Source organism: Saimiri boliviensis, chromosome 14 (genome assembly GCF_048565385.1).
Source record: "Saimiri boliviensis isolate mSaiBol1 chromosome 14, mSaiBol1.pri, whole genome shotgun sequence".
NCBI lineage: Eukaryota > Metazoa > Chordata > Mammalia > Primates > Cebidae > Saimiri > Saimiri boliviensis.
This window is the reverse complement of record NC_133462.1, coordinates 50,815,587-50,830,482: the sequence shown is the minus strand read 5'-3', so window position 1 is coordinate 50,830,482 and position 14,896 is coordinate 50,815,587. Positions and strand designations below refer to the sequence as shown.

The 14,896-nt window shown below is 41.2% G+C and overlaps 1 protein-coding gene across 3 annotated transcripts in view; it reads left to right on the top strand.

Annotated features, from left to right (window-relative positions):
- IPO9 (importin 9) overlaps positions 1–14,896 on the top strand; it is a 55,698-nt gene that overhangs the window by 10,884 nt on the left and 29,918 nt on the right. For all 3 annotated transcript variants that reach the window (XM_039465983.2, XM_039465984.2, XM_039465985.2), the window contains 3 exons: positions 10,294–10,355; positions 10,571–10,657; positions 11,408–11,609. In XM_039465983.2, the coding sequence (XP_039321917.1) occupies positions 10,294–10,355; positions 10,571–10,657; positions 11,408–11,609 (351 nt within the window). The remainder of the gene's footprint in view (positions 1–10,293; positions 10,356–10,570; positions 10,658–11,407; positions 11,610–14,896) is intronic.

Here is a 14,896-nt window from a genome sequence, read left to right as displayed (position 1 = left end):
GTGGACCTCAACATCCGGGCGATGCGTACCCAGGAGAAGGAGCAGATCAAGACCTTTAACAACAAGTTTGCCTCCTTCATCCACAAGGTACGGTTCCTGGAGCAGCAGAACAAGATGCTGGAGACCAAGTGGAACCTCCTCCAGCAGCAGAAGACGGCTCGGAGCAACATGGACAACATGTTTGAGAGCTACATCAACAACCTGAGGCAGCAGCTGGAGACTCTGGGCCAGGAGAAGCTGAAGCTGGAGGCGGAGCTTGACAACATGCAGGGGCTGGTGGAGGACTTCAAGAATAAGTATGAGGATGAGATCAATAAGTATACAGAGGTGGAGAATGAATTTGTCCTCATGAAGAAGGATGTGGATGCAGCTTACATGAACAAGGTAGAGCTGCAGTCTTGCCTGGAAGGGCTGATTGACAAGATCGACTTCCTCAGGCATCTGTATAAAGAGGAGATACGGGAGCTGCAGTCCTAGATCTTGGACACGTCTGTGGTGCTGTCCGTGGACAACAGTGCTCCCTGGACATGGACAGCATCATCGCTGAGGTCAAGGCGCAGTATGAGGAGATTGTCAACCGCAGCCGGGCTGAGGTGGAAAGCATATACCAGATCAAGTATGAGGAGCTGCAGACGCAGGCTGGGAAGCACAGGGATGACCTGCAGCATACAAATACTGAGATCTCTAAAATGAACATCAGCTGGCTCCAGGCTGAGACTGAGGGCCTTAAAGGCCAGAGGGCTTCCCTCCGCCATTGCAAATGCTGAGCAGCGCAGGGAGCTGGCACTCAACGATGCTCGTGCCAAGCAGGAGGAAGTGGAGGCCGCCCTGCAGTGGGCCAAACAGGACATGGCGTGGCAGCTGCGCAAGTACCTGGAGCTGATGAATGTCAGACTGGCTCTGGACATCGAGATCGCCACCTACCGCAGGCTACTGGAGGGTGAGGAGAGCCAGCTGGAGTCTGGGATGCGGAACATGAGTATCCATATGAAGACCAACAGCGACTATGCAGGTGGTCTGAGCTCTGCCTATGGAGGGCCTCACAAGCCCCGGCCTCGGCTATGACATGGGCTCCAGCTTTGGTTCTGGCACAGGCCCCAGCTCCTTCAGCCGCACCAGCTCCGCCAAGGCTGTGGTTGTGAAGAAGATTGAGACCCCCTTGCCCACGCCTCCAGCTGCAAAACAATTCAATTGCTTTTTTTTTGGCCCAAAATAAAATCTCAGCTAGCTTGGGGCTGGGGGGAACCAAAACCATTTACAGTATCAACAAAAAAGTAAGTGTGTAAAAACCTATTAGAGGAAACTTTTTTCTTGAGATGGAGTCTCACTCCCAGGCTGGAGTGCAATGGCATAATTTCAGCTCACTGCAACCTCTGCCTCCCATGTTCAAGTGATTTGCCTGCCTCAGCCTCCTGAATGGCTGAGACCACAGGCACGTGCCACCGTGCTTGGCTAATTTTTGTATTTTTGGTAGAAACAGGGTTTTCCCATGTTGCCCAGGCTGATCTTGAAGCCCTGAGCTCAAGCAGTCTGCCCACCACTGCCTCCCAAACTGTTGGGACTACAGGTGTGAGCCACCACGCCCACCCGGCCAGAGGAAACTTTTAAAACACTGTTGAAAGACTTAAAATCAGCTGTGAATGAAAGACACACTCTGTGGTTAGATAGGACAACTCACCATAATAGATGAGCTAGGTAAGTTGATTCTAAAGTTCATATAGAAAAACAGACAAGGGAGAATGAAAACACTGAAAAAGGAAAACTGCAAGGGGGTACTAGTTCTATTAGACTTTTAAACATTACATAAAACCTCTGTAATTAAACAGTGCAGCACTGTACTCAAATACAACTGTGGAATAGAATAGAAACTCCAGAAATAGATCCAAGTGCCTATGGAAATTTAACATAGATGGAGGTGGTATCTCAAATCACCAAAGGTGGACGTTTTAATAAAGAGTGCTGGGATGATTGTGTAGCCGTTTGGAATTAGACCCCTATCTCACACTAGATTTTTTACAGTAAACTCTAAAGAGATTAGGAATCTAAATAGAAAAAATGAGATTGTACAAGTACTAGAGGACAACATGGGTGAATTTCTCTTTAATTTTGACATAGGGAAAGGCATTCTAACTATGACTCAAATCCAGAGGCAATAAAATATTTTGATAAATTTGACTACATAAATTTTTTTTACAATTTACGTGGCAAAAACACCACATAAAAAATCAGGAGACAACTGACAAACTGGGAGAAATTTTTTCCCCACAACATATACTACAGACAAAAGGATAATACCTTTAATATATAAAGAATTCTTAAAAATTGAGAACAAAGGACCAAAACAACCCTCTACACAAAGGGTTTAAACTCACATGTGATTAGAGAAATACAATCTAAAGCATTAAATTAACCATTTCTCACCTGTCAGGCTGACAAAAAGTTTTACTTTATTTACTTTTGAGACACGGCGTCACTGTGTTGCCCAGCTGGAGTGCAGTAGCACGATCATGGCTCACTATAGTCTCAACCTCCTGGGCTCAGGTGACCTCCCCACCTCAGCCTCCCAAGTAGCTGAGACTACAGGCATGAGCCACACCATGCCCAGCTATTTTTTGTAGAGATGGTGTTTCACCATGTTGCCCAAGCTCGTCTTGAATTTCTGGGCTCAAGCAATTTGCCTGCCTCAGCCTCCCAAACTGCTGGGATTACAGGTGTGAGCCACCGCACCCAGCCAAAAAATTTTAAATATGGTAGCACATTCTGTTGGCAAGACTAGAAAGATGCTCCTATGTATTGCTGGTAGGAGTGCAAATTGGTGTAATCCTTCTGAAGAAAAATTTGATCACACCCAATAGCTCCACAAATGCACTTAACCTCTTGACACACAGTCCCACTTCTGGAAAATCTATGCTGAAGACATATCTTCAGCAATTCAAAAATACATATGCACAGTGTTATTCACTGCCGTATTATTTATAAAAACAAAATATTGGGGGAAAATCTAACTGTTCAAACAGAGGAGAGCACATGAATAACGTGGAAATCTGCGTGTTCAGGAATGTCGGTGAACTGATTTGGAAATCCCAAGATATATTAGCTGAAAAAAAAAGCAAAGTGCAAAAGAGTGTCTATAATATACTCATTTTCATGTAAACAAGAAGGGAATATTAAAAAAAAAAAAAGTAGGCCGGGCGCGGTGGCTCAAGCCTGTAATCCCAGCACTTTGGAAGGCCGAGGCGGGTGGATCACAAGGTCAAGAGATCAAGACCATCCTGGTCAACATGGTGAAACCCTGTCTCTACTAAAAATACAAAAAAATTAGCTGGGCGTGGTGGCGCGTGCCTGTAATCCCAGCTACTCGGGAGGCTGAGGCAGGAGAATTGCCTGAACCCAGGAGGCGGAGGTGGCGGTGAGCCGAGATTGCGCCATTGCACTCCAGCCTGGGTAACAAGAGCGAAACTCCGTCTCAAAAAAAAAACAAAAACAAAACAAAACAAAAAAAAAAAAGTATCTGCTCATTTATGTAAAAGAAATACAGGAAGGCTGGGCGCAGTGGCTCACACCTGTAATTCCAGCTCTTAGGTAGGCAGAGGTGGGAGGATAGCTTGAGCCCAGGAGTTCGAGACCTGCCTGGGCAATATGGCAAGACCCCATTCTCCACAAAAAGGAAAAAAAAAAAAAAAAAAGACAAGTGTAAGCAAAATTAAAATACAAAATTTTAAAAAAAAGAAGAAATACAGGAAAGAAAATTTAAAATTGATTTTGGTTACCTGCCTGCATGGAGTGGATGGGGAAGGTATATAAAGAAGTGAGTAATGAAAACAAGGTAGTAGGGATGAGGAAGAAGTGACACTTCTTGGAATATTCCTTTTTGTATAGCTTTGACTCTGAGAATCATGATAATGTTTCACATACCAAAAATAAATAAATAATTAAAATCAAATGATGGAGCACTAAAAATGAAATAGAAGTAGTAACAAATGAACCTTAATGTTTTACAAATGAATAACATAACTATTTTAGGTGAGAGGAAAAACAAACATAAGTAACTTTAAAATAGTATTTGACTGCATTATGTAGGTTACAGTTTTAAAAAAACTATACACCAAAATTGTATTTCAGTTATTAGGTGTGTTTTTCACAAAGGTATGGATTAATAATTCTGTAATTGCTTTATGTTTTAAGATTGAAAAAATAAGTAAATATAGGTGATGAGAGCCATGTGTATCACTGTCAGAGAAAGAAGTTAGAAATAAGGAAAGAGGGAAGAGTTGAATGAACCTTGAGGTTTTGGCTTCTGGGCTATCAATCAGTATGATAAATGGTTGGATGGATGGATAGATAGATGATTAGATATACTGTATTTCCCAGCTCTGCTCTCTGAGAACACCTAGGACTAGTGACACTCCTGTAGCAATGAACATACCTAGTGCTCACATCTTGGTTTCTAAATATAATTCTCCACTAAAAGACACCAGGGCTTCTTGGAGGAGAAGTTGATATCAGGGCTTCAGCAGAGAAAATACAAGATAAGTATAGACTATTTTGTGTATAAGAAAAATAAGGAAGCGCTTGATAAAGGATGGAGACATATAGAAGTACACAAGAGTTAATTGTAAGGAGTTCCATTGGCCACAGCTGGAACAATTTGAGCAATAAAAGAAATAAGATAGTATTGGATTAAAACTCATAGAATAAAATATTTATGAGTTCATATAGGTATAAATATTAAGAAAAAAACAAACCATTATTCCTCTGCTCTCACACTACAGCAGTCAGCACAGAAGACTTCTCTGACCTCAAAAAATATATGAAAATTTCTTCCTACCATCAAGCAAGCAGTCAGTTCTGTAGTGGACACCAGCTGGGTGTCCTCCAATTCCTTTTTTTTTTTTTTTTTAACAATGGCAAGAACCGCAATTAGGTGTCCTCCAGTTCAATTCCAGCCTATCTACCCGAAGACAGCAGCAGGTCCTTCAGACTGAAAGCTCTGTCCCCAAGACTGCCACCCTACCATGATTGATTAAACCACTGACCGGTGATGATCAACTTAACCTTCAGCCCCCCTACCCTCTCAGAGGGTGGGGATAGGGGATGAAAGTCCCAACCCTCTAATCTTACCTAGGTAATTTCCAGTAACCAGCCCCCATCCTGAAGATACAAGGAGCTGCCAGCCATCAGTCAGCTTATTAGCATATAAGAAGACATCACTTTCGAGTTTCTGAGGAATTTAGGAGCTGTTTGCCAGGAAATGAGGTCAAAGACCAAATATGTATTTCACAATATCACAGTCCACCCTTGGGTCTTCGAACCCTGATCCCTTACATCAAAAGGATGTACAACTCAGAAGATTCTGCCACATTACTAGAATCCCATTCAAGAATTAATAATTAGTCTAGTTCATTATATTGTATGAATATCTCCCAGGGTGAAGCCACTCAGGTTGGCAGGCTTCCTTTCATTCTTGTGAGGTTCCAAAAGCCGAGGTAGTCTCAGCAAACAGAGCTTTACCATTTCAGGCATTTGATATAATTGAGGTAAGAGGCAGTGTCATCTCTTGCTCTGAGCCTCATTTGAAGTGTTAATGCAATATTGTATTCCTCTCAGTTCATAATCCACTTACTCATTTCTTTCCTCTGAGCTACTGTTTCTTCTCTAAAAAGTACCCAAACTTTCCACCATTGGAAGGGGCATTACAATCAGCCACTGTGCTAGTCTAGATTGCAGGCAACAATACTAGTCTAGCAAGTATCTCTTCCTCAGTGTACCCCCATTCAGACAGGGTTAGGTTACAGAGGTGCAAAACTAGTGGACTATTTTTTGCCATCAGGCAATATAGCTGTATTAACTGTTAGCTCCAATTTTGCTGGATGGGGTGAAGGCACAACCCATTCCCATCAGTCCATTCGAAATGCTGACTTAAGTTAAAATACATAGTTACAATTTCTAGCTTATGAATCATCCTTGCTTCCAGCACATGTAGTTGCAGCCGTGGTCCTAAGACTATTGCATCAGGTAGGGGAATGGGGAAAAAAAAAGAAAGTTGAGGTGATGTGGGGGGAAAAAAAGACAAGAAAAAGTATCTTGTACATAAGAAAAGACTATCTGTCACCTTTATCCTTCAGGAGCTGCTTCAGGAACTAAGAACAAAAGCTAAATACTTCAACAAAAGATATTCTTGGCCAGGTGTGGTACCCCACACCTGTAATCCCCAGCACTTTGTGAGGCTGAGGCCGACAGACTTGAGGTCAAGAGTTTAAGACCAGCCTGGCCAACATGGCAAAACCCAGTCTCTACTAAAAATACAAAAATTAGCTGGGCGTGGTGGTACACTCCTGTAATTCCAGCTACTGGGAGGCTGAAACAGGAGAACCCAGGAGGCAAAGGTTGCAGTGAGCTGAGATAGCACCACTGCACTCCAGTCAAGGTGACAGTGAGACTCTGTCTCAAAAAAAAAAAAAAAAAAAAAAAAAGATGTTACTCTAGTCACTTAGGAAATAATAAGACTTACAGGAGCTAAGAATCAGGAATCATGGATGAAAACCAAAATACGTCTTTTATAATATTGTAATATAAAGGAGAAGGGACAGTACTTCCTTATAAAGGAATCCCAATTAGTAAGTGAAGAGAATAAAAGAAATAAAAAATCACCATTAGGCAGGTAACACCCACAGATGGATGCTAAAATCAGTGGGCGAGAGTTTGAAAAGAAACAGGATAATAGCAAAATGTCAAAGTATTTCTCCCAAGATTTGGATCAGTTACAAAGGGAAAAACAGTACCTTTAAGTGGAGAAGCCCAGCAGACCTTGCCATGTGATCAAGGTTACCATTACCAGTAATAACGTTTTTATCAACATTATGTACTCCCTAGTATGATATACTGAAAAGGACACAGCATCACTTTCTGGTATTCTTGCCAGAAATGCATAACCTCAATCATGTTTATGAGGAAACTTTAGTCAAACCCAAATTGATACACATTCTACAAAATAACTGATCAATATTCCTCAAAAGTGTTCTCGTCACAAAAGACAAGAATGAAGAACTGTCATACTTTAGAAGAAACTAAGGAGACATGACAGCCAAATACAATGTGGGATCATGGGATCCTGAAAGAGAAAGGACACTAAGGAAAAAAACTGGCGAAGATCTTACCAAGTCTAGTTTAGTTAATAGTATTGTACACATGTTAATTTTCCTGGGTTTTGATCACTGCACGTTGCTTATATAAGAGGAAAATGGATAAATTATATCCATGAACTCTGTACTGTTTAGCTTTTCTGTAAGTCTAAAAATTATTTTGTAAAATATGGACATAGGTCATTTTCAGCAGTTTTTGCCCTGGTTACTTGGATAAGCCTTGAACTTGAAACATTGCATGTAACAACTCTTTCTTGATATTAAGCTTTTCTATTGTATAAATGCCCTTTGAACAGCCATTCCAGTGAAAGCAGAACTTACATGGAAAGTAACTTTAGTTACATAGATGGGAAAGCCATACCCAGTGTATTCGTGATGGATGATAAAAAAATAGCAAAATAACTTATTTTTTTTTTAAGTTTTTACCGCTGTGGCAGATATTGTGCAAAGCACTTTACATATGTTATATTATTCAATCTTAGAAGGATTGCTTGATATATCGATACCAGTATTTTTTTTTTTTTTTTTTTTTTTTTTTTGAGGAGGAGTTTCGCTCTTGTTACCCAGGCTGGGGTGCAATGGCGCGATCTCCGCTCACCGCAACCTCCACCTCCTGGGTTCAGGCAATTCTCCTGCCTCAGCCTCCTGAGTAGCTGGGATTATAGGCACGCGCCACCATGCCCAGCTAATTTTTTGTATTTTTAGTAGAGACGGGTTTTCACTGTGTTGACCAGGATGGTCTCGATATCTTGACCTTGCGATCCACCCGCCTCGACCTCCCAAAGTGCTGGGATTACAGGCGTGAGCCACTGCGCCCGGCATATATATATATATATATATATATATATATATATATATGTATGTATGTGTGTGTATATATATATATGTATGTATGTATGTATATATATATATATGTATGTATGTGTGTATATATATATATATATATATATATATTTTTTTTTTTTTTTAATGGAGTTTCACTCACTCGTGTCGCCCAGGCTGGAGTGCAGTGGTGTAATCTTGGCTCACTGCAACCTCCGCCTCTTGGGTTCAAGCAATTCTCCTGCCTCATCCTCCGAAGTAGCTGGGATTACAGGCATATGCCATCACACCTGGTTGATTTTGTATTTTTTGTAGAGACGGGGTTTCTCCATGTTGGTAAGACTGGTCCGGAAATCCCGACCTCAGGTGATCCGCCCGCCTTGGCCTCCCAAAGTGCTGGAATTACAGGTGTGAGCCACTGTGCCTGGCCCGGATACTAGTATCCCTATTTTGCTGGAGAGGAAGCTGAGGTTTAGAAAGGAAACTTACCTAAGGACAGGAACGGTGGCTTCAGGATTTGAACCTAAACGTCCCATTCTCTTAATCACACTAATCTATAGCTCCTTCCAAATGGGAGTGATGAGCCTTTTGTGACCTATGTGTCTACCAAAACTGAGCAAGTCTAGAAAGCTGCTGTTCATTCCTTAGCATAGTGCTGTCCAACAGAAATACAGTATGAGTCACATGTGAAATTTTAAATTTTCTAGTGCCTGCATTAAAAAGGAAAAAAGAAACATAAAATTAAATTTTAACTCTGTATTTAACCTGATAAAGATAAAGTATTATTGCAACATTTGATCAGTATAAAAGGATATTTTACTCTTTTTTACGCTAAGTTTGAAATCTAGTGTGTATTACATTTACAGACATCTCAATTCTCACCAGCCACATTACAGGTACTTAGTAGCCATTGTGCTAATGTCTACAGCATTGGATAGCACAGCCCGGCAATGCGAGATGTAGAAATTACAATGCACTCTTGGTTTTACATTCTTTTATTTTCTTCCTCTTTTCACAAAAATATTTGAAGGCCGGGCGTGGTGGCTCACGAGATCAAGAGATCGAGACCATCCTGGTCAACATGGTCAAACCCCGTCTCTACTAAAAATACAAAAATTAGCTGGGCATGGTGGCGCACGCCTGTAGTCCCAGCTACTTGGGAGGCTTAGGCAGGAGAATTGCTTGAACCCAGGAGGCAGAGGTTGCGGTGAGCCGAGATCGTGCCATTGCACTCCAGCCTGGGTAACGAGCGAAACTCTGTCTCAAAAAAAAAAAAAAAAATTTTATAGTTGACTCCTTTGCAAATATATATTAGGTCTAAGTTTTCATTTGGAACCAGGCACAGTGGCATGCATCTGTAGCCTCAGCTACTTGGGAGGCTGAGGCAGGATTCATTTGAGCCTAGGAGTTTGACACGGCAGTGAGCTGTGATTATATTAGAGACAGAGTGAGACCCTGTCTCTAAAACAAAATTTATTTTAGTAATAACCATTTTTTAAAATAAATTTTAATTTGGAAGTAAGAGTTATTTACATCCTCCCAATGTGCAGTTCAAGTTCCATTGCTCATTGGAAACTGCTTGTTTTTAGGACTAAGTTTGTTGAAACCAGGTTTTCTTATACTTAATCAGTTCATAATTGGTGGCATACATCTGGGCAACTCATGAAATCTCACCTTTTAAGTTGTCCTCAGGAATAGATGGTTTTATGTTTTTTTATTTTTATTTATTTATTTATTTTGAGACAGTTTTACTCTTGTTACCCAGGCTGGGTGCAAGGGTGCAATCTCAGCTCAGTGCAAACTCCTCCTCTCAGATTCAAGCAATTCCCCTACCTCAGCCTCCCGAGTAGCTGGGATTACAGGCATACACCACCAGGCCCAGCTAATTTTGTATTTTTAGTAGAGATGGGCGTTCACCATGTTGGCCAGGCTGGTCTCAAACTCCTGACCTCAAGTGATCTACCCACCTTGGCCTCTCACAGTGCTGGGATTACAGGCAGTGAGCTACCATGCCTGGCTCCATGTTTCACTTAATTACTGCCTTAATTGGTCTACAAGGAAGGTGTTGCCATCTTGGAAGGGAAGATGGCTGGAAGGTGCTATGCAATGATTGGAGAAAGTGTGAGGGTGTTGGAACTTCATTGTAACATGTCCTGCAGGCCAACTTGTTTCTTTTATTCGGAGGAACCAATCTTAGCAGTTATCAGCTCTTTTTGAAGCAACAGATTAAGTTTCTTTCTGAAATTTTGTTGGCATAGGGTAAGAGCTTAGTAAATTGCTGTGGCTTTCCTGGGTGCCCTTAGACTCACAATAAAATTTTCTCTTTCAGAATTTGGTGTTCACTTGGCAGAGCTGACTGTAGATCCCCAGGGGGCACTGGCAATCCGTCAGGTAAGTCCATACTGGCCCAATTTATAAGTAAATTCCCTTTCCTTGGTAATGAAACTTCCTTATGGGAAAGAGAAAGAATAAGGCCAATTTATAAATAACCTAGGATGTTGCGCCGGATTTAGATATACTTCAGATGTATCGGGCCATGTGTATAGTTTTTAATGTGTGAAAAAATTCTTTTTCTTGCTGTACTACTTGGCTTATTCTCTTCACAGCTGGCATCAGTCATCTTGAAACAATATGTGGAGACTCACTGGTGTGCCCAGTCAGAGAAATTTAGGCCTCCTGAAACTACAGAAAGGGTAAGTCAGTTACTAATGATTAGTCTACCTGAGGAAATATGAGGGTCCACTTTAAGAGATAAGACTATCAACATTCTTTGACAGCATGGAGCAATCAAAAGACTAGGCAGAAAAGGAGATTGGTGGCTGGCATTGTGGGCATAGTGCTGTAGATTAGAGAGCTCAAGTGTCAGGCTGTGTTCAGATTCCAGTTTTGCTTTTCACAAGTTATTAGATCATTGGAAATGTAGTTAATGCCTAAGCCTTAATTTCCTAAATCTCTAAAATGAGAATAAAACTACCAACTAAGGGTTTAAGAATTAAATGAAATAATGTTTGTACTTAGTGCAGTACTGTGGAATCATCTGAGTTCCTAAGAAATTTTGAGGTATAAGATCTGGAGCAAGTTTTCCTCTGGAACGTTCTGCAATTATGGAAATATTCTATATCTGTGCTGTCTAAAACAATAGCTACTAGCTGCATACGGCTGTTGAGCACTTAAAATGGGGCTAGTGCAACTGAGGAACTGAATTTTAAATTTATAAAAATTTTAATGGCTATGTGTAGCTAGTGGCTACTGTAATGGATGCTATAAGTTTAGAGATCACAGATGAACTCTCCAAATGAATTGTCAAGTTTCTATATAGGAGTTTGCTGTAGATACGCAGTACCTTGTACGCATTATTTTTTCAACACAGTTCCCAACTGGACTGGGCTCTACCGGTCACATATAACCTGATCTAATAGCAGGTGGACTTTTATCCCTTACAGGCAAAAATTGTTATCCGGGAGCTATTGCCTAATGGGTTGAGAGAATCGATAAGCAAAGTGCGCTCCAGTGTGGCCTATGCAGTGTCAGCTATTGCCCACTGGGACTGGCCTGAAGCTTGGCCCCAACTCTTCAACCTGCTCATGGAGATGTTGGTGAGCGGAGACTTAAATGCCGTCCATGGAGCCATGCGTGTTCTGACAGGTACCGGAAGCCCTTTTCCCTGGTATTGGTACTTGGATCTCAAGCAACAGGAGTATTGTAAGAAGCTATGTGATAGAATGGGCCAGACCAGTAGGAACTGCTGCTTATGTTATTCCTCCTAGTTTTTATCTCTGTATCTACCCTGCAGTGCCATTGTATTTTTCTAGAGAATGAAGTTTGTATAGTATTACATCTACTACCAAACCTTACCACTTAACAGATACAGTAATAGCATAGTGATTGAGTATTCAGATTTTGGATTCTTCACTTGATCCTTCACTCACCTTCTTTAAGCCTGAGTTTCCTTGTATATAAAATTAAGATGATAGTAGTGTCTGCATAAAAAAGCTTTTGGTATAGTTTAAATAGCTAATCTGTTTTTATTGACATGTTCAGTAAAGTTTAGTTACTTTGATGATTATTATATATTATTTTTCCACTTAGTTCAACCAAGGCAAAGTTAAGAATTGTAAAATGGATTTTTATAGAAATATTAAAAAGAAGATAAAAACAGTATAGCCACATAATCCTGACCTTCATTTAGCCAGTTAGAGAATATGCAGTCTCAGTATCTTTTCTTTTTCTCTGTTCTGAGAAGTTGATAAAAATACTTGAACTTTAGGCCCGGTGCAGTGGTTCACGCCTGTAATCCCAACACTTTGGGAGGCTGAGGCGCGCAGATCATGAGGTCAGTAGTTCGAGACCAGGCTGGCTAATATGGTGAAACCCTGTCTCTACTAAAAATACAAATATCAGCCGGGCGTGGTGGCGTGCGCCTTGTAGTCCCAGCTACTCGGAGGGCTGAGGCGGAAGAATCACTTGAACCAGGGAGGCAGAGGTTGCAGTGAACCAAGATTGTGCCACTGCACTCCAGCCTAGGCTGCAGAGCAAGACTCCATCTCAAAAGAAATAAAAGAAAGAAAGAAAAAAGAAAGGAAAGAAAGAAAAAGAAAACTTCAGCTTTTAGTTCAAAGAGATTTGATGAATATCTCTTCTAAACCTGATTAATCTATCAATCCCACCCAGAGTCTACTTTCATATATCCTTAGAGATGGCCTGAGTTTCCCAGTCCTTTCCTCCCTGCTTTCTATTCCCTAGATGAAGTCACTACTCTGTTTTGCCTTCAAGAAATTCTTTCCTGGACTTTAGTCATCCTGTACTGATCTTTTAGAAATCATCTTTGTCCTTCATTCACACAGGTTTGTGAAAGTCCTACCAATATCTTAACTCTTTCTTTATGACCTGCTAGTTTACCTGAAATGTATTCTTACCTGGTTCTGCATGCCAGTTCTGTTCTCTCTGAATCTCAGTTTACCGAACTTAGCACATAGGCCCAGTTTTGCTAGTCTATGTGATACTAATGGTAGATAATATCAACTCTTTGCCAAATGCAAGTCTTTTTTCTCTTTTTTTTTTTTTTTTTTTTTTTTGAGTTGGAGTTTCTTGTTACCCAGGCTGGAGTGCGATGGCGCGATCTCGGCTCACCGCAACCTCCGCCTCCTGGGTTCAGGCGATTCTCCTGCCTCAGCCTCCTGAGTAGCTGGGATTACAGGCACGCGCCACCATGCCCAGCTAATTTTTTGTATTTTTAGTAGAGACGGGGTTTCACCATGTTGACCAGGATGGTCTCGATCTCTTGACCTCGTGATCCACCCGCCTCGGCCTCCCAAAGTGCTGGGATTACAGGCTTGAGCCACCGCGCCCGGCCTTTTTTCTCTTTTTGTTTCAAAACCACCTCTTCCCATGCCCGAGCTGCCTTTTTGAATTACCCACTGTATTCGTATTGATTGCCTGTGACAAAGCTTCAGTTTTTAGCCCGGATACAGAACAGACTTACCAAAAAGATCAAAATGTTCCTTGCTCAGATTTTTACTTCCCTACTTATTGCCCTTGCTTCTCCTTTATAACTCATGCATTATTCAGGTGATTTCACACACCCCTCTCCATGGAATTGGCCTTTTAGAATTCTTTATTCACAACTCATAGTGCCAGGATATCAATTTACAGATAGATGTTCTACCAAGGAAAGGAAGCCTGTTCCCTCTCAGACTTCCAACATGAAATTCAGCTGCTTTTGGCAAACCTGGATAGTAAGGGTATTTGTACATTTATCTTGATTTGGATGCTGAAGAGCCCTTATTGTGTTTGACTGAGGAAACTACTGTTTGGTGAGATCACTTTTCTGCCAGCCACAGGGAAAGAACTGTTGGGGAAATTTGTCTCCTTTTGTAATGGAGTCACCAGACATGGAATGGCTGGCAGCCAAGTGCTATTCCCGAATAATTGCTCCACATACTTTCAAACAAGGGCAGACAACGCTCTGACAACAAAAACTTAGGCATGCATGAGGATAGCAAGACATTGGTGATGGACAGAGGCCCATTAGGAGAATGGTACTGATTCTCTTCAGAGTCTTTCAAGATACTGTACCAGTTTCCCTCTAAATTGGCTTCCTTTTAAACTTACCTCCTTATAGATGAGAACTGACTAAGGCTTATGGTGTGAAGGAAATGCAGACATACCAGCTAAGAATTGATCCACAGATACAGCTTTTTTTTCAGTCTCAAAGAAGTTTGGAGATTGAGGTGTTGCTGGAGTCCCAGAATTTTTCTGACTTGCTGAATCACTTCAGAAAACTTTTAGAATTAAAACTATAAAGTATTAATAAATTGGTACCAGGGATGAGTATAGGAGAGTAAAAACCAGGTAAGCACTTTATTAGTAGAATTAAATTGGCTGGGCGTGGTGGCTCACACCTGTAATCCCAGCACTTTGGGAGGCCGAGGCAGGTGGATCACCTGAGGTTGGGAGTTCAAGACCAGCCTGACCAACGTGGTGAAACCCTGTCTCTACCAAAAATAAAAAAATTAACTGGGCATGGTTGCAGGTGCCTGAAATCCCTACTCAGGAGGCTGAGGCAGGAGAATCGCTTGAACCCTGGAGGCAGAGGTTGCAGTGAGCCAAGATTGCACCACTGCACTCCAGCATGGGCGACAAGAGCGAAACTCCATCTCAAAAAAAAAAAAAAAAAGAAATTATACTGTATTTTTCATGTAGTATAAGCTTGTTATCATATAGTATAAGCTTGTTTTTCATGTAGTATAAGCTTGTTATCATTATTCCATCTATCATGTTTATTTCGACTAATTTCCTTGGACTTCTAAATAAAATAGAACACTCACTATTCAAAGCTTAGACTTTATTCTTGAGGAGGAAATTACAGCTAGTAAAGAAAATTCATCCTTGAGTATTTGATCTTCATTTGACTCATGGGGATTCATATTGCC